General features: G+C 42.5%; 1 protein-coding gene across 4 annotated transcripts in view; it reads right to left on the reverse strand.

Annotated features, from left to right (window-relative positions):
* Positions 1 to 3,358: 3,358 nt before the first annotated feature.
* LOC125105328 (ribonuclease pancreatic-like) overlaps positions 3,359 to 19,844 on the reverse strand; it is a 182,063-nt gene continuing 165,577 nt past the window's right edge. The window contains exons 1-3 of one of the 4 annotated variants that reach the window (XM_047738709.1): positions 13,078 to 13,088; positions 5,444 to 5,497; positions 3,359 to 4,569 (exon numbers count right to left, since the gene is read on the reverse strand). In XM_047738709.1, coding sequence (XP_047594665.1) covers positions 4,089 to 4,544 — 456 coding nt within the window. In that variant the 5' untranslated portion in view covers positions 4,545 to 4,569; positions 5,444 to 5,497; positions 13,078 to 13,088 and the 3' untranslated portion in view covers positions 3,359 to 4,088. Of the gene's footprint in view, positions 4,570 to 5,371; positions 5,423 to 5,443; positions 5,498 to 6,039; positions 6,153 to 13,077; positions 13,089 to 19,844 lie in introns of those variants that run through there. The other 3 variants (XM_047738711.1, XM_047738712.1, XM_047738710.1) reach the window with 3 other exon arrangements.

Below are 19,844 nucleotides of genomic sequence, written 5' to 3' on the forward strand. Positions count from 1 at the left end.
TAAGACACAAAGCAGAGGATCATAGGGGAAGAGAGGAAAAAATAAAACCAGAGGAAACCAGAGAGGGAGACAAACCATACAGACTCTTAATCATAGGAAACAAATTGAGGGTTTCTGGAGGGGAGAGGGGTAGAGGGATGGGGTAACTGGGTGATGGACATTAAGGAGGACACATGGTGTAATGAGCACTGGGTATTATATGAGACTGATGAATCACTGACCTGTACCTCTGAAACTAACAATAATTGTATGTTAATTAGATGACTTTAAATGAAAAAATTTAAAATAATAATAAGCTAATATATTATTACCAAAAAAAAATAAATAAAAATAAAAGTTTATTGACAGAGCACCTGGGAGGCTTAGTGGGTTAAATGTCTGCCTTGAGCTCAGGTCATGATCCCTGGGTCCTGGGATTGGAGCCCCTGGTCTTGAGTGGTCAGGCTCCCTGCTTAGTGGGATGTCTGCTTCTTTTTTGAACTCTGCCCCTCTCTCTTGCTCACAGGCTCTCTCTCTCTCAAGTAAATAAAGAAAACATTAAAAAAGGTGAATTAGGGCGCCTGGGTGGCTCAGTGGTTAAGGCCTCTGCCTTCAGCTCAGGTCGTGATCTCAGGGTCCTGGGATCGAGTCCCGCATCGGGCTCTCTGCTCAGCAGGGAGCCTGCCTCCTCCTCCTGTCTCTCTCTGCCTGCCTCTCTGCCTACTTGTGATCTGTCTGTCAAAAAAAAAAAAAAGGTGAATTAACATGTATACTGGTGCATGTATTTCTCCTCTTTTTCCGTCGCAAATAATAACATTTTATACGCAATGTTGTACATTATTTCCTCTTTCCCACTAAGAATATATTTTGGACATATTTCATGTCAGTAGCAAAGGTGTATTTGGTTCTATTTGCATAGTATTCTGTTGTAAGGATATGCATCATATTTTAACCAGTCCCATGTTCAGGACATTCTGTTTGTTTGCCAACTTTTACCAGTATAAACCAGTTAGGAGGAATATACTGGAACAAAACAGCAGCCTGAAGCCCCATGGATTTATCTGTAGTGCGTGTACTGTCCATAAGTCCCTCCGCATGCTACTGGTCTTCCCTGGAGATAAATTCTGAAGCTCCAGCATGAGTGTGGGTTCCGGGGGCTGTGGGTTGACAACAGGAAACCCTTCCAGATGCACTTGCTGTTACCAGACCTAAGGAAGCCTAGGAAAAGTGAACATTCTGGGCACAACTGAGTAGTTATTATTATTATTATTATTTTCATAATGGGTATCTGAGAAGTCAGTATCAATTGGATTAGACTTTGGTCTTTTAATCCTGGAGACAGTTAAAATATAGCCATTTTAGTATACGGCGGACAAACTAAGGTACTAGGATGGACAGCTAACTTATTTTTATATTCACTTGGAGCATATTCTGGAGTGGATTGAAAGTTCCCATTTGTAAGACAATTTATCAAAATTGCCTCACTGAACCCTCATGCCAGACTACAAGGTAGTTCTGACTGTCCCCATGCTAGAGATTGTCCTGAGGCCCAGACAGGATGGTGACAGCAGGGAGCAGCAGAGTCCTGAGGGTCTACTTCCAAGCTCCAGTGCTCTTCCTTGGGTGCTGCTTCTCAGAGGGAGGCAGGGTGCGATAGGGTTAAGGTCAGTTCTGCCCATTCAGGCTGCCTCTGAGTCTCATCTCTAAGAAGGGTATATCATCCAGACTGAAGTACCTGGCTTCTCAGGGCTTTGTTTCCTAGGTAGTCATGTTTCCTTAACAAAATGTATTTGTAGAATGTGTTCCAATGGTTTTCTCAACTTTCACACCCCTGTCATCTCCAGGTGCAAGCTGTGTTTATTTTTTTTCCTGTTTTTTTTTTTTTAAAGATTTTATTTGTTTATTTGTCAGAGAGAGAGCACAAAGCAGGGAGAGACGCAGGCAGAGGGAGAGGGAGAGGGAGAAGAAGAAGCAGGCTCCCCGCTGAGCAGAGAGGCCAAGGTGGGGCTCCATCTATAACCCTGGGATCATGACCTGAGCCAAAGGCAGACATTAAAGGTCTCAGGTCATGATCCCAGGGTCCTGGGATCGAGCTCCGCCTCAGGCTCCCTGCTCATCAGAGAACCTGCTTCTCCCTCTCCCTCTATTGCTCTCCCTACTTGTGCTCTCTCTATCTCAGTCAAATAAATAAATAAAATCTTTAAGAGAAAAAGAAAGGAAAAAGAAAAAGAAAAGTATTGAGGAAAGAAATGATGGTTTGACATCTCTGTATGTTTAGGCTGCCTGAAGGAATTTCAAGAGTGCGTGGATGCTGCAAAAACTACAAGCTCTGGATATCACATTACTGAACTTAAATAAAATATCAATGCTGACATGGAGTGTACCCGCCATTCCTAAAAGCCCAAGAGACGAAGGTAGAATTCTGGAAAAGTGAAGCTATGCTTCCTGTGAGAAAAAATGATTTTCCTCCACCTCCTGAGTGATTTGATCAGTGAACTTTCCAGAACAGGAGGTCAACAGAACCAAGGGAACTAAGTACCCCACTATGCCATCCTTTCTGATCTTGTTTCTCAGGTCTCCCTAGACCTACTTCCTTGATGCCATATCCATAATTACTTCTACCTTACTTTTCTTTTCTTTTCTCTTTTCTTTTCAGTGTAACAGTATTCATTGTTTTTCCACCACACCCAGTGCTCCATGCAATACGTGCCCTCCCCAATTGCCACCACCTTGTTCCCCAATTTCCCACCCCCCGCCCCTTCAAGACCCTCAAGTTGTTTTTCAGAGTCCATATTCTACTTTACTTTTCTGTTTTTAAAGATTTACTTATTTATTTGAGAGAGAGTGAGAGAGAGTGAGAGCGAGAGAGCACATGCAAGGGAGGGGCAGAGGAGGTGGAGAAGAGATAGGAAGACCCTAAGCAGGCTCTGAGCTGAGCACAAAGCCCAATACGGGACTCGATCCCAGGACCTTGAGAGCATGATATACACTGAAATCAAGAGTAGGTCTCCTAACAGACTGAGCCACCCAGGTGCCCTCCCCACCGCACTTAGGAAAAGGGAGACTGCAGGATTTTCTTCCTGAGTCCACTGTGGTAGCAGAAAGAATAAGGACTGGAGGCCAGGAGACCTGGGCTCTAGTCTCAGCTGTGCCACAAAGTAGCAGCAGCTGTGAGCAAGTCACTTACCCATTCCTGAGATTCAGGCTGTTCCTCTGTAAAAGTGGGGATTACTATCTCAGGGATAGCAAGTGGAACACACATATTTACCTCCATCCTGCCTTCAACAGAGGCTACCGTTCAACCTCATCGCTTATTAGAATTTTTTTCTGCAACATTCTAGGCAGGCCCATCCCATTAAAGTGGATACACGAGTCAAAATCTACTTATTCTCATTTAATTTAATAATCCTTATAGACCCTTCTAGCTCCTAAATGGAACATTCTGACTTTCCAACTAAGAGATGGCCATTTTTGTGATCTGGTAATAGCTCACTCAATAAAAAGAAAAGGAAAATTTAGGATCATAATTTCATCCCCATGTCCTCCCAGCCAGGGTCTGAGCAGGGTTTTCTTGAGGTCACCCTGTCCTTCCTTCCGTGCCAGAGAGTTTGGTATATGAGCTCGCCCTCCAGTCCCAGCAGGACTGTCCCAGACTGTAGCTCCCTTTCATCTCAAATAGCCGATACTTAACAGCTTCTTCTTTGACAGCAAGGCATCTCTGAGCAAAGGAATGATCTCAGGTCACTGAGAACCAAGAGTCAGGAGCAAAGGCACGTAATGATTCTATTCCACGCTTACGAAATCTACCCAGATTTACAGTTCTCACCCGAGCAGGAACGCAATCACACCACAGTACTAGGATGGCGACAGTTTCAGAAATCCAGGTGGTTGCAACTGTGTTTTACTGAAAGAATCCGGGAAGTGGTTTACACAGGGACCCCCTCACTCCCCAAACCACACAGGTGCAAGTCCTGGGTAGGAACACATTTATGTTTGGGACAGGAGCCCTGACTGGAGTTCTTTCTCTCAGAGCCAGGAAGGGAGAGGGGAGAAACAGTTGCCACAACAGGGAGGTGGGGCATCTTGCTACTCTGGCCTCAGGTGCAGACCTACACAGAACCGTCAAAGTGGACTGTCTCATATTGTACACACTCACAGGCTACGATGATGGATTTCTGTAGCTGCTGGGTCTGGTAGTCGCATTTGGGGTATTTGGAGCCTTTCTTCAGGCGGCAGTCGGTGATGCGCATTTTGGAGCTGCTTTGGTGGCAGTTGGGCTTCCCGTTCTTGCAGGTTACATTTCCCTGGAAGCAGATTACCTGGACATCTGGCAGAGGCTCGTGGATAAACGTGTTCACTGGCTTGCACCGTCCAACCGTCATATTCCGGCGCTTCATCATTTGGTTGCAGTAGCTGGCATTGATGGTGGAGGTGTTCGAGTCCATGTGCTGCCGCAGGAACTTCTCAGCCCTCGATTCCTTGGCCAGAGATGGCTGGACACAGCCCAACACCAGCAGCACCAGGACCAGTAGTGGGAACAGGATGAAGAACCTCTCCTGAGCCATGGTGGTCTCACTCCTCTGGAAGAGCCTAGCCAGGAAAGGGAGAGAAGAGAAAAAGCACTGCCTGAAAAAGATCCCCAGCTCCTACCTCTGGCCTCCCTGGCTCACAGTCTCCCTTTGGGTCAGCCAGTAAGGTATCCTTCCTTCTGTGCAATTTTCCAAAGATTGAGATGCTCGCATACACTCTTGTCCAAGAGTATTTAAGTCCTACTAGCTGGAGAGAGGTGGTCTTTGCCTCTGGTTGGTGACTTGACAGTGAACTAAAATCCTGCAGTCCTATGTCTGAATATTAGAGATTTTAAAATTTAAAATCCATTTTAAGGGGCACCTGGATGGCTCAGTCTGTTAAGTGTCTGCCTTGAGTTCAGGTCATGATCTGGGGGTCCTAGGATCTAGTCCTGTCTTGAGCCCAGCTTCCTGGTCAGTGGGGAGCCTGCTTCTCCCAATCCCTCTGCTGCCCCCTCTGCTTGTGCTTTCTATCTATCCCTGTCAAATAAATAAATAAAATCTTAAAAACATTAAAAAAATACATTTGAAATAAGTACATTTATACCCAGTGTTCAAGGTGCTTATCAGGAAATCCTTTTGAATAAAACATGAGCTGAACTGTATACCTGAAATACCACATGACCTATAGGATCATGATGGACAGAGTGAGGCCTATTGTTCTCCAACACAAGGGCAACAGCCCAGTTCCTAACACCAGCATCATAGAGGGATGCCAGTGTTTTCCCAAGAGCAATGCTTCCCGCCCCCAGTGCCTTTGGTTCCCTGTAGCTCACATGTTCCATCCCGATATTGGCCCAACTCAAGCTATTTCAGGTGCTAACCTCAAACACCCTGGTCCCTCTAATACAACACAGAAGTAGAAGGAGTCCCTGAGACTCTCTTCAGCCACTGACCTGGATCTCTAGCTTGGTCTCTAGGACAGAGCAGAAGGCCAGTCTCTGTGATCCCTGGATCCTTGGGGAGGGAATCTTATACAGATTACAAAGGGGCTTGGCTTCCAAGGAAAGATAGGTGGGAGGAGCATCTTGGTTTCACTTTAGTGGGAACCAAGGACCTTGTGAGGAAGGACATTGTAGGGAACCAACCACACCACTCTTTTTTCAGGACTGCTGGGAAGGGTGAGTCTTGTTTATAGGAACCGTACCATGTGAACCTCATTTGCCTGCTGGTTCACAAGGAGCAGCAAAGAAAACCACTAAGGTAATGATGCCTGAACCCCAGCAAAGTCCTTGTCATCTCAGGGGGCCATTTGCATCAAACAAATAACTCTTGCAGGTTTGCAAAGGACACATAAACATGTGATCCCCAGAACATCAGAGAAATGGAGGTCTTCTGTCTCCCCAGGAGTCCTGGCGTGGCTGGAATTCCAAGAGCACCTCTTCTGGGGTGGGGGGACATCCAGCTGCCTACAGCTGGAAGACTGCGGGGACCTAGGGTCTGGGAGGGGGTTTGTTCCTGGGCAGGGAGAGGAGGAGACCTGCGACCTCACCCAGTGTTGGCCACTTCAGCTCTCCTGGATGTGGAAGGTGGGTGTGTTACAGTTCTTGGCCACAGCAACCGCTCCTAGAAGGTCAGAGTGGAGGAGAGGAGCTAAAGTCAAACGAAACCCCCAAGGGATGTCAGGCTGGCTCAGTCACCAGGGCACGGGATAAATCTTATGACTTTGCTTCTGTATCCATGTCCTGAAACCGTGCCCTGGGCTTTTCACTTCCCAAAAGTGGCAGCTGGAATGCTGAGGGTGTAACCTGACCATGTGAATGGCTTTTCCCCTCTTCAGCACATCATAATCTTAATTCAATACATTGGCTTTGATTTCTCAACACACCAACATAGAATTATTTACTCTGGCACTTAGAAATGAATAAAATAAGGCATTTGCTGACAAAATAATAAAATAAAACAAAACCTAATGGAGTTTATGACTTCATTAAAGCAGTCTTCCACTAAAAAATTTCTAAGAATGGATTTGAGGTTATAAAGAAAAGCTAATCATCGGAAATATGAATTCAGGAAGGAATAAAGAAAGATGATGATACATATGTGGACAAATAAAAGACCTTTTGACTATATAAAGCAATAATGTCTTGTTGAGTTAAGAAGATAAAATTAAAATATATGTCAGGAACATAGCTTGGAAGAGATGTGAATTGCCAAGTGTTCAAAAGATGACTAAAAGTATTGATTAGACTTTTCTATGTTTAGTATGCATTTGAGAATTTCTGAGATAAGCAATGAAAAGAAGGGAAACACAGGGTTTGAATTCCAAACTAGCAGAGAATAAGTAGACTGTGGATCAGTTAGGAGAGTCTAGTTGTGCTGCAGTAACAAACAATCTCAAAATTTCAGTAGTTTAAAGTTTCTTTCTCATTCCTGCTATATATCTATCTTGGTCCAGCCTAGGGGCTCTGCCTGCTATTGTCACTTGGGAAAATAGGCTGACACAGCCTTCCTCTTGACACACACTGTCTTAATCAAAGAGGCAGAGGAAAGAACATAGCACTGGGATGCCCAGGTGGCTCAGCTGGTTAAGCATCCTGCTCTTGATTTTGGCTCAGGTCATGATCTGAGGTCATAAGATCAAGCTCTGAGTTGGGCTCTGGGCTGAGCTTGGAGTCTGCTTGGGATTCTCTCTCTCCCTCCTCCTCTGCCTTTCACCCACTCACTCTCTCTGTCTCTATTTAAGTAAATAAGTAAAACCTTTAAAAAAAAAAACAGCACCCCAGAGGACAGCTCTTAATGCTTCTGCTGGAAGGGACATATGTCCCTTCTATTTACACTTCATTGACTGGAGAAAGCCTCATGGTCACATTTAAGTACAAGGGACAGAGAAATAGGATCCTTCTAGGTGCCTGGATGAGAGAATTATTTTGAACAGCTTTAATGTCTGTCAGAGAATGACAGACAATTACACCACTAATCCAAAAGAAGGGAAGAAAGGATAGGAAGTAGAAATGCCAGACAAATGAGACTAATAGGAAAGGCAAAAGAAGGTAGTAGGTATTCACTGAGGAAAATAAAAATGAATAATTATGTTATATAAATGGACTAAATGGTACAGTTAAAAGACAAGATTGAGGGGCGCCTGGGTGGCTCAGTGGGTTAAGCCGCTGCCTTCGGCTCAGGTCATGATCTCGGAGTCCTGGGATCGAGCCCCTCATCGGGCTCTCTGCTCTCTCAGGGAGCCTGCTTCCTCCTCTCTCTCTGCCTGCCTCTCTGCCTGCTTGTGATCTCTCTGTCAAATAAAAAAAAATAAATAAATAAAAAATAAAAGACAAGATTGATAGAAAAAAACTAACACTCTTTCTCTATGTGCATATATAGAGAGAGACTATACCCACACACTATGTGTGTGTGTGTATATATATATATATATATATATATATATATATAATGTACATATAGATAATTTACAATTTTTAAAAATGTTTAAGAAGGTAATATTTTATTAGATGATGAGATGTGATAATCAGGAGATCAATGGATTATTTGCTGGAGTACTTTCAGAGCATGCTTATTCCAATAGGTTGAAGAGAAAGTCAGAGTGAAAGAAATGGAGTTAACAAGGAGGCTGAAAGTGACGTGATGGAGCAAATTTGTGCACTAGCATGATGGGGGTGGCTGGGGAGAGGGTGACATGAAGGGGTGCACATCTTGAGGAAAGCGTCAGTACGGGAGAAGACACTGAAAATCAGCACAGAGAGAGAGCATAGCTCCAGGAAGAGGGCTGACATGGGTAAAGGAACAGGAGACTGTCTTGTCTGTGAGGATGGTGGAAAGGGGGAGGTGGATACCAGACAAGGAAAAGGATGCAGCTGAGAAACCGTGAAGTTGACTAAGAATATAAGCAGCAAAAGAACGTCACTTCCAGCAATGGGATTTTCTCCAAGGAGTGAGACTTGAAATTTGTTTGCCTCAAACCTCTGTTTCAAAAAATGGTTTTGAGAATGCCTGCATCATCTCTGTTGTCCTCTAGGTCATGGGGACAGCTATCCAGTGTAGAATGAGTCTGTGAGCCATTACTGAGAGACCTCATTTCCCATACATTAAATTACAGTTGCAGTATTTACCTTCATTACACAGATTAAATATGATATCAATCTCTCAAAATTTCTCTCAAGTAGTTTGACATACATCACAGTTGTCACTTCTTTAGGCACATACGATGTGATATTCATTTCCATAAACCGCTCTTGAGAATTTGACTAGAGCCTGTAGAGTGAGGAGACCATATGTATTAGTTGCAGCTTCATGACTGGTATGTTATGTTCAGGAAAATTTTATCACCTCTCTGGACCTCAGTTTGTCATCTATGAAACACATGGATGATTGGCAAAGCACTAATAAAAGAGAATTTAAATGCATAGCAACTGGAGTCTGTTTGGACGGTGGTCTGGAATCAGTTCAACTTTTTAATTATTACTGACACTCCAACTTGCATTTTTCTGGTTGACTGCAGATGAAATACCCAAAAGTCCTGCATTATGATTTTAAAGATAAATAATATATCAACTTCTGTATTTGTTTCCTTATCTGTAAATTAGGCACAATTTAAGTACCTTATTCTAAGATGCTATAGACTGAATGTTTCCCACCTGCCACCCCAAATTTGTATATTAAAACCTAAGTCTCAATGGGATGGTATTTAGAAGTGGGGCCTTTGAGAGGTGATTATGTCATGAAGGTGGAGCACTCGTGAATGGGATTAGTGCCCTTACAAGAGAGACCACGGAGAGCTCCTTTAGCCCTCTATCATGTGAAACTGGTTCATAGCTATGAAACCATATAAACGCCCCTGTTTGCTGAGGACCATCCCTATTTATGCTCATTTCTTGGCTAATATATAATAATGTCCCTTTTCACTCTCAAAAGTGTCCCAATAGACAGCAAATTATAGGGTCACCGTATTCAAAGCACATAGTAAGCCCTAAAATAATTTTAATGTTATTATTATTACCACTACTGATATTGTTTCTTCAAGAGTCAAAATTAAAAGTTCACTTTTAATTCCAATCTAGTAGTAGAGGTGACAGTAATTGAAGTTTCTGATCGGGAGGGAGGATAAATTGAAAAGTTTCAAAATTCTCTTAAAAAAAAAATCTTATTGATTTATTGCATAAGCAGGAGGAGCATCAGAGGGAGAGGGAGAAGCAGGCTCCCTGCTGAGCAGGGAGCCTGAGATGAAGGGCTTGATCCCAGAACCATGGGATCATAAACTGACCCAAAGGCAGACACTTAACCAACTGAGCCACCCAGATGCTATAACTTCTATCTTTATAGAGAATCAGAAGGCAGCGAAAATGGAATGGTTGTATCAGGAAAACAAAGGCAGATCTGGGCTTGGACATCATACCAGACACACTGTGGGGTAACTGTCAGAAGGCTTTGAGAAAGCAGTGCCTCTGAGAGAGCCTTGGGATAACCATGTACAACTGAGGATAACTCATAGGGACAATGGTGGGAAACATGGCTGTACCTGAGTCTCCCGGGGAAAAATGGGACAAACAAGTTTGTAAATAGGAAGTGAAGGGAGTGAATGAAGGCTGGAAGGAGAGGGGTCTAAACATTGCAGCTTACCTTGCACCTAAAGGTTGCCTTTGGCTACTACCTTCTGTGTGGCAGACAGTAGGGTGGCCAGAAAGAGGAAGGGGGTAGATCCAGAGCAGGATATGTCTTATCTGCAGTCCCCCATCTTGCCCTATCTCTGAAAGTTCCTTTCAAGAGGCCTCAATTCCTGTTAGACTCCTGGGGGAAGTTGCCTCAAGACAGCTTCAAATCTCCCAGATATCCCCAGGCCTCAGAAAAATGGACCATTGGGGATAGCATTTCAGACCTGGAACTTCATCAGTCAGCTCAGATGACGGGTTACAGCTGAAGAGTGAAATCATTGCTGGCTTAAGTTCTCAGTGAACAATGTAGTTTTGTTTAACATTTCTGAGTGCTTGTTGATTGATCAAGTTTCAGAAAATACTCTCTTCCAGTGAAAAGTATTTAGACTGGGTGTAGGAGTAAGTCAGGGAGGTCTGGGGTTTGTCCTGACCTTCCACTGACCTTCCAGCCCCTTGAGAGGATGGCCCTTGTAATCAGTTCATCCTGTCCAATGACGAGTCTAAGGAAAGAGAAGAGGGCTGTCTCTGGGATGGTGAAATAGATATGCCTGCTTATCTGCATGTTATCATCTTAGTCTCAAAAACACTTTCTGCTCTTGACTCTATGCCCACTTAACTTCATTTGTGACTTTGTAGAACATCATGTAGTGAGAAAAAGCATGGGCCTGAATTAGAGCCCCAATGCCATAGTATAGCCTATGGCTAACAACATGGTATGCTTATGCCTCACTGTATTTCATACTTACTAACCAACAATACTTTTATTATCTCTGATTTTATGGTTTAGGTGTAAAACATCAGTCTTCAGCAGGGAGGGTAGAGATAAGGGAAAAACTGCAAACACATCCTAAACTTTTGGAGTTCATCATAGTGGTATGGGCAAAACAATTCTCAGACTATGTTAGATGTATTACAAGAGTGAGCAAATAGAGCACAAGGGTTATTGTTGTGAAGAGCCAGGGTTCAACCTGGACATGTGTGTATGTAATACATGGAGGAAACAGAGTGGAGGAAGAAACTTTTTCCTCCGCCTTCTTAGGTCCAGAGCTTAGGAATGTACAAATTAAACTGACAAAAGATAGACTAGCAAGAGGGAAAAACCTGAGTTACATACACATATACAGCACCAAAAGAGAACCCTCATGGCTTCTATGGACTTTGGGTGATGTGTCAAAGTAGGTCCGTCATTTATAACAAATGCACTGCTCTGGCATAGGATGTTGACAGTTGGAGAGGCTGTGCATGGGGAGACATGGGGACCCAGGGTATATGAGAATTCTGCTTTCTGCTCATTTTTTGCTGTGAATCAATCTGTCACCACAAATGATGTCTATTTAGAAGGAAAAATTAAAAAGTGATGCTGATATCTTCAAACTTTCAGACTTTTACTTACTTCACTCAGCATCATCTTTTCCAGTCCTGTCTATGTTGACACAAAAGTTGGGTATTGATCCTTTCTGATGGAGGCATAATACTCCATTGTATATGTGAAGCAGAGAGACTCAATTATCATATTATTTCACTTACTTATGGACCATAAGGAATAACACGGAGGACATTGAGAGATGTTCAGGATGGTACAGCAAGCTTCCATTATCTGGATGGCAAATAAACAACAAACATCTCTAACAGTTTAAGAGACTGGAAAGTCCAAGATCAAGGAACCATCAGATTTGGTGTCTGCAGAAAATCCACCTCAGGTTTATAGATGTTTTATAGATGGCTACCTATTTGCGGTGTCTTCATATGGTGGCAGGGCAGGGAGTTCACCTGGGCCCCACTCCTGCGGCTCTACCCTCACAACCTCGTCACCTCTCAAGTGCTTGACCTCCTAATACCATCACATGTGGGATTTCAACATTTCAAACATTCTGTCTATAGCAATTGTGTTTCTACCCGCCAGTTCCTCTATTAGATTATTTAGTCTAATAAATATTCAATCAATTAGTGGTCAATTAATCTTCACCAAAGCAAGTAGGACTATCCAAAGGCAAAAAGATAGTCCCTTCAAGAAATGGTTGGGAGAAGTCAAGATGGCAGAATAGTAGCAGGCTGAGATGACATCAGGTTGCAGGAGTTCAGCTAGATAGTTATCAAACCATTCCGAACACCTACAAACCCAACAGGAGATCAAAGAGCAGCAATTCTTGAAACAGAACATTGACCACTTTCTGAAAGGTAGGACTTGTGGAGAAGTGAATCCAAAGAGATGGGAAGATAGCCTATGCAGGGAGGGTCCAGTTTCTGGCAAGCCACGGAACAATGGAGCACAAAATGAGAACTTTTAGAAGTCTGCTGCACTGGGGTGCCTGGGTGGCTCAGTGGGTTAAAGCCTCTGCCTTCGGCTCAGTTCATGATCTCGGGGTCCTGAGATCGAGCCCCACATCGAGCTCTCTGCTCGGCAAGGAGCCTGCTTCCCGCTCTCTCTGCCTGCCTCTCTGCCTGCTTGTGATCTCTTTTTCTGTGTCAAAAAAAAAAAAAAAAAAAAAAGAAGTCTGCCACACTGAGGGACATCGCTCCAGAGTCTAAGTGGGGGTGGAGCCCTTGTGGGGACAGCGTGGGCTCAGGTCCCGCGGGATCACAGAAGGATCGGGGATGTCTGAGTGTAGCAGAGCTCGTAAGTATTAAAGCAGGGAAGCTGGCTACAGAGACAGAGCCAAGGAGTGAGCTCTCAACTCGGGGTTACCTTAAACTGTGATCTGTGGCACTGTCAGGGCATTGCTCTTTGAGCAGGGACCTCACAAGTGGCAGGGCCGGGGAGACCCCCCCCCCCCCCCGAAGAGCGGCAGAGATCTGCTGTGTTTGGAGACCCTAAATGGAGCTGTGTGCCTGAGACAGAATTGCTGGGTCTGTGTGAGCTCAGAGTGAGGCTGGGGACCAGGGAGATGGGAGTGATTGAGTGCTTTTCTCCGAGGGTGCACTGAGGAGTGAGGCCCTGAGCTCTTGGTTTCTCTGGGCCGGAGATTGGGAGGCTGCCATTTTCATTCTTGCCCGTCCTCCAGAGCTCCACAGAAAGCGTTCAGGGAGCAAAAGCTCCCGAGTGAGAAACCAAGCAGATTACTTAGCCCGGGCCCTGGCAATGGCAGAGCAATTCCGCCTCAGGCAAAGACACTTGAGAATCACTGTAACAGGCCCCTCCCCCAGAAGATCAGCAAGAAATCCAGCCAGGACCAAGCTCACTGAAAAAGGAGAAAAGGGGAATTCCAGAGGAGGGGAAAGCAAAGCCTGGAATTCATGGCTTTCTGTCGATGATCCTTTAGTCTTGTGAAGTTAATTAAATATTTTTTTAAATTTAATTTCTTTTCAGTGTAACAGAATTCATTGTTTATGTACCACACCCAGTGCTCCATGCAATATGTGCCCTCCGTAGTACCCACACCCTGGCTCCCCCAACCTCCCAAACCCCCAACCCTTCAAAACCCTCAGATTGTTTTTCAGAGTCCATAGTTTCTCATGGTTCTACTCCCCTTCCAATTTCCCTCAACTCCCTTCTCCTCTCCATCTCCCTATGTCCTCCATGTTATTTGTTATGCTCCACAATTAAGTGAAACCATATGATAATTGACTCTCTCTGCTTGACTTATTTCACTCAGCGTAATCTCTTCCAGTCCCGTTCATGTTGATATGAAAGTTGGGTATTCATCCTTTCTGATGGAGGCATAATACTCCATAGTGTATATGGACCACATCTTCCTTATCCATCCATCTATTGAAGGGCATCTTGGTTCTTTCCACAGTTTGGCGATCATGGCCATTGCTGCTATAAATATTGGGGTACAGATGGCCCTTCTTTTCACTACATCTGTATCTTTGGGGTAAATGCCCAGTAGTGCAATTGCAGGGTCATAGGGAAGCTCTATTTTTAATTTTTTAAGGAATCTCCACACTATTCTCCAAAGTGGCTGCACCAACTTCCATTCCCACCAACCGTGTAAGAGGGTTCCTCTTTCTCCACATCCTCTCCAACACATGTTGTTTCTTGTCTTGCTAATTTTGGCCATTCTAACTGGTGTAAGGTGATATCTCAATGTGGTTTTAATTTGAATCTCCCTGATGGCTAGTGATGATGAACGTTTTTTCATGTGTCTGATAGCCATTTGTATGTCTTCATTGGAGAATTGTCTGTTCATGTCTTCTGCCCATTTTTTGACATGATTATCTGTTTTGTGTGTCTTGAGTTTGAGAAGTTCTTTATAGATCCTGGATATCAGCCTTTTGTCTGTACTGTCATTTGCAAATATCTTCTCCCATTCCGTGGTTTGCTCTTTGTTTTGTTGACTGTTTCCGTTGCTGTGCAGAAGCTTTTGATCTTGAAGAAGTCCCAAAAGTTCATTTTTGCTTTTGTTTCCTTTGCCTTTGAGGATATATCTTGAAAGAAGTTGCTGTGACTGATATCGAAGAGGTTACTGTCTATGTTCTCCTCTAGGATTCTGATGGATTGCTGTCTCACATTGAGGTCTTTTATCCATTTTGAGTTTATCTTTGTGTATGGTATAAGAGAATGGTCGAGTTTCATTCTTCTACATATAGCTGCCCAGTTTTCCCAGCACAATTTATTGAAGAGAGTGTCTTTTTTCCACTGTATATTTTTTCCTGCTTTGTCGAAGATAATTTGACCGTAGAATTGAGGGTCCATATCTGGGCTCTCTGCTCTGTTCCACTGGTCTATGTGTCTGTTTTTATGCCAGTACCATGCTGTCTTGGTGATCATAGCTTTGTAGTAAAGCTTGAAATCGCACAAAGTGATGCCTCCAGTTTTGTTTTTCTTTTTCAATATTTCCTTAGCAATTCAGGGTCTCTTCTGATTCTGTACAAATTTTAAGATTATTTGCCCCAGCTCTTTGAAAAATACTGGTGGAATTTTGATCGGAATGGCATCGAAAGTATAGATTGCTCTAGGCAGTATAGACATTTTAACAATGTTTATTCTTCCAATCCTAGAGCATGGAATGATCTTCCATCTTTTTGTGTCTTCTTCAATTTCTTTCATGAGTGTTCTGTAGTTCCTCAAGTATAGATCCTTTAGCTCTTTGGTTAGGTTTATTCCCAGGTATCTTATGGTTCTTGGTCCTATAGTAAATGGAATCGATTCTCTAATTTCTCTTTCTGTATTTGCATTGTTAGTGTATAAGAAAGCAACTGATTTCTGTACAGTGACTTTGTATCTGGCCACATTACTGAATTGCTATATGAGTTCTAGTAGTTTGGGGGTGGAGTCTTTTGGGTTTTCCATATAAAGTATCATGTCATCTGCGAAGAGAGAGAGTTTGACTTCTTCATTGCTAATTTGGATACCTCTTATTTCTCTTTGTTGTCTGATTGCTGTTGCTAGGACTTCTAATACTATGTTGAACAAGAGTGGTGAGAGTGGGCATCCTTGTTGTGTTCCTGATCTCAACGGGAAGGCTGCAAGCTTTTTCCCGTCGTGGATGATATTTGCTGTGGGTTTTTCATAGATAGATTTTATGAAGTTCAGGAATGTTCCCTCTATCCCTATACTTTGAAGCATTTTAATCAGGAATGGATGCTGGATTTCGTCAAATGTCTTTTCTGCATCAATTGAGAGGACTATGTGGTTCTTCTCTCTTCTCTTATTGATTTGTTCTGTTACATTGATTGATTTGAGAATGTTGAACCATCCTTGAAACCTAGGGATGAATCCCACCTGTTCATGGTGGATAATCTTTTTAATGTGCTGTTGGATCCTGTTTGCTAGGATCTGGTTGAGGATCTTAGCATCCATATTCATCAGTGATATTGGTCTGAAATTCTCCTTTTTGGTGTGGTCTTTGCCTGGTTTGGGGATCAGGGTAATGCTGGCTTCATAAAAGAGTCTGGAAGTTTCTCTTCTGCTTCAATTTTTTGAAACAGCTTCAGGAGAATAGGTGTTATTTCTTCTTTGAAAGTTTGGTAGAATTCCCCAGGGATTCCATCAGGTCTTGCACTCTTTTTTTTTTTTTTTTTGGAGGTTTTTGATCACTGCTTCAATCTCATTACTAGATATTGGTCTATTGAGGTTGTCAGTTTCTTCCTGGTTCAATTTTGGGAGTTTATAGTTTTCCAAGAATGCATCCATTTCATCTAGGTTGCTTAACTTATTGGCATATAATGGTTGATAATAACTCTGATGATTGTTTCTATTTCCTTGGTGTTAGTTGTGATCTCTCCCTTTTCATTCATAATTTTATTAATTTGTGCCTTCTCTCTTTTCTTTTGGATTAGTTTGGCCAATGGTTTATCGATCTTATTAATTCCCAGCTTCTAGTTTCATTGATGCATTCTACTGTGTCTCTAGTTTCTATCCCATTGATCTCTGCTCTTATCTTGATTATTTCCCTTCTTGTGTGGAGTTGGCTTCATATGTTGTTGATTCTCCAGTTCTTTAAGGTGTAGAGGCACCTGGTGTATTCTGGATTTTTCAATTTTTTTGAGGGAGGCTTGGATGACTATGTATTTCCTCCTTAGGACCGCCTTTGCTGTATCCCATAGGTTTTGGACCAAAATGTCTTCATTCTCATTGGTTTCCATGAATTGTTTCAGTTCTTCTTTGATCTCCTGGTTGATCCAAACATTCTTAAGCAAGGTGGTCTTTAGCTTCCAGGTGTTTGAGTTCCTTCCAAACTTTTCCTTGTGGTTGAACTCCAGTTTCAAAGCATTGTTATCTGAGAATATTCAGGGAATAATCTCAATCTTTTGGTATTGGTTGAGCCCTGATTTGTGACCCAGTATGTGGTCTATTCTGGAGAACGTTCCATGTGCACTCGAGAAGAATGAGTATTCTGTTGTTTTAGGGTGGAACGTTCTGTATATATCTATGAAGTCCATCTGGTCCAATGTGTCATTTAATGCTCTTGTTTCTTTATTGATTTTCTGCTTGGATGATCTGTCTATTTCTGAGAGAGGTGTGTTAAGATCTCCTACTATTAATGTATTCATATCAATATGACTCTTTCTCTTTTTAAAAAGATTTTATTTTTATTTATTTGTCAGAGAGAGAGAGAGAGAGCGAGCACGTGCGAGCACAGGCAGACAAAGTGGCAGGCAGAGACAGAGAGAGAAGCAGGCTCCCCACTGAGCAAGGAGCCTGATGTGGGGCTGGATCCCAGGATGCTGGGATCATGACCTGAGCCAAAGGCAGCCGCTTAAGCAACTGATCCACCCAGGTGTCCTGTGACTCTTTCTCTTGATTACAGTTTTCTTATGTAATTGGCTGTTCCTATATTGGGGGCATAAATATTTACAATTGTTAGATCTTCTTGGTTGATAGTCCCTTTAAGAATTATGTAGTGTCCTTCTGTATCTCTGACTACAATCTTTAGTTTAAAATCTAATTTATCTGATATGAGAATCGCTACCCTGGCCTTCTTTTGAGGCCCATTAGCATGAAAGATATTTCTCCATCCCTTCACTTTCAGTCCAATCAGCACCAGGGGTGGTTGTTCTGGGTCAGGGTACTTAAGCCCCTGTCCCTAACTGCCCAGATTCCCGCAATTTCCCCCCAGGATCTTTTGCTCTTTTTGAGTGCTTTCAACCAGACTCCAAGTTAATGCTGCTCCCCAATTGCAGGGCACTCTCATATTGTGGTATTACTTTCCAATGGGTCAGTTCGGGTGGCTACCTCCCCCTTTTGTTTATTTTCTGATATCAGTCCAATGTTCTTACTCCACTTTATCTGCACATTGGCATCTTCTGCCTCCGTAGAGATCCAGAAGTTTATAATTTTAATGTCAGGTAATCAGCTTACTTTAGGGTACAGGTTGAAACAGCACCTCCTCCTACTTCCCCGCCATTGTGTATCCCCCTAATAAAATATTTTCAATTTTATTTCTTTCTTACTCTAATTTTTTAAAGGGTGTATCCTTAGGTTCGAAATGGGTCTCTTGTAGACAACATATGGATTGGTCCTGTCGTTTTATCCAATCTGCAACCCTGTGTCATTTTATGGGCACATTTAGGCCATTCATGTTGAGAGTGATATTGAGAGAGACATTTTTATCGACATCATGTTACCTGTGAAGTCTTTGTTTCTATAGATTGTCTCCACATATTTCTGTTCAATGATATTCTTAGGATTTTTCCTCTTTTATAGAACCCCTTAATATTTCCTGCACTGTCGGTTTGGTGGTCACATACTCTTAATCCCTGCCAGTCCTGGAAGCTCTTTATTCTCCATCCATTTTGAATGTCAGTCTTGCTGGATAAAGTATTCTTGGCTGCATGTTCTTCTCATTTAGTGCCCTGAATATGTCTTGCCAGCCCTTTCTGGCTTGCCAGGTTTCTGTGGACAGGTCTGACGTTATTCTGATGGGCTTTCCTCTGTGCATAAGGAATTTCTTTGTCCTAGCTGCTTTCAAGAGCTCCTGTCTACAATTTTGATTCATTATTTTCACTATCAGGTGTCTTGTGGTCTTTCTAGATTCTATGATCTTGGGGGGAGACTGTTCTGCCTCTAGTACATGAACACTGGTTCCATTCACAAGATTGGGAAAATGTTCATGGAGAATTTGTTCAACTATATCTTCTAATCTTCTTTCTTTCTCCTCCCCCTCAAAGATTCCAATAATTCTTCAGTTGGAACATTTCATGGTGTCATTTATTTCCCTAATTCTGTTTTCGTGGCTTTTAAGCTGTTTGTTCCAGGCTTCCTCCTGATCCTTTTTCTCTATCTGTCTTCCAGGTCACTGATTCTATCTTCTGTCTCAGTTACCCTAGCTTTTAGAGAATTTTGATTAGATTGGAACTCATTGAGAACATTGTGAACATCATCCCTGGTGGCTTTCACTTGTGCCCTAATCAATTCCTTTTTGTCATCCATGGCTTTCTCCAACCTAGCTATTGCCTGGATAATTGTTAGCCTGAGTTCCCTTTCTGACATATTGTCTATGTCCATAGACATTAGCTCTGTTGCAGAAGGCCCGGTTTCTGAATTTTTCTTCTGTTGGGCATTCCTCCTTCTAGTCATTTTGGTGAGAGATGGCTGAATGGATGTGTAGCTGAATGTATTGACAGTGGTGCAGGCAAGGTGCACCCTGGAACACTTCTGAGCAGTCAAGAGTCCCCACCCAAAAGAAAGAAAAAAGAAAAAAGAGAGAGAGAGAGACTGGAAAAAAAAAGAAAGATAAAATAAAAGAGAAGGCCTGGACCAAATGGGCCCCAAGGTAAGATTTATGAAGTATACAAACAAAAACAGACAAACAAAAAGACCAACAAAAGTAGATGACAAGAGAAAAGAAAATAAATAAGTAAAAACAAACAAACAAAAAAAGAACCTCGTCAACGAGAACCTCAAGTATAAGATTTATTATATACTACCAGGACAAAAACAAATACACAGAAACACTGGCAGAAGAAAAAGTTGAGAGAGTAGTTATAAATTCTCAGTGTGGGCGAGGAAGGTTAATTTGATTCTTCCTGGATGTATCTTGATATCTTTGTTAAAGGACTCAACTTTACTAAGATAAAGGGGGATTAAAAACTGGTTTATCTGTAGGGGTAGCAATGACTGGGGAAAGGGGATTACCCTGAAGCTTAACTCTATATGAATATTAAAAAAAAAAAAGAATAAACTAAAATAAAAGATAAATTAAAAAAATTTAAAAAATAGAAAAGCAAAAGAAAAACACATGTATATGTATCAAAAAGTTTAGGTTAAAAGGTTATTAGGAATTTGATGTACTGGGCATCTCAC

This window comes from Lutra lutra, chromosome 7 (assembly GCF_902655055.1).
Source record: "Lutra lutra chromosome 7, mLutLut1.2, whole genome shotgun sequence".
Classification (NCBI taxonomy): domain Eukaryota; kingdom Metazoa; phylum Chordata; class Mammalia; order Carnivora; family Mustelidae; genus Lutra; species Lutra lutra.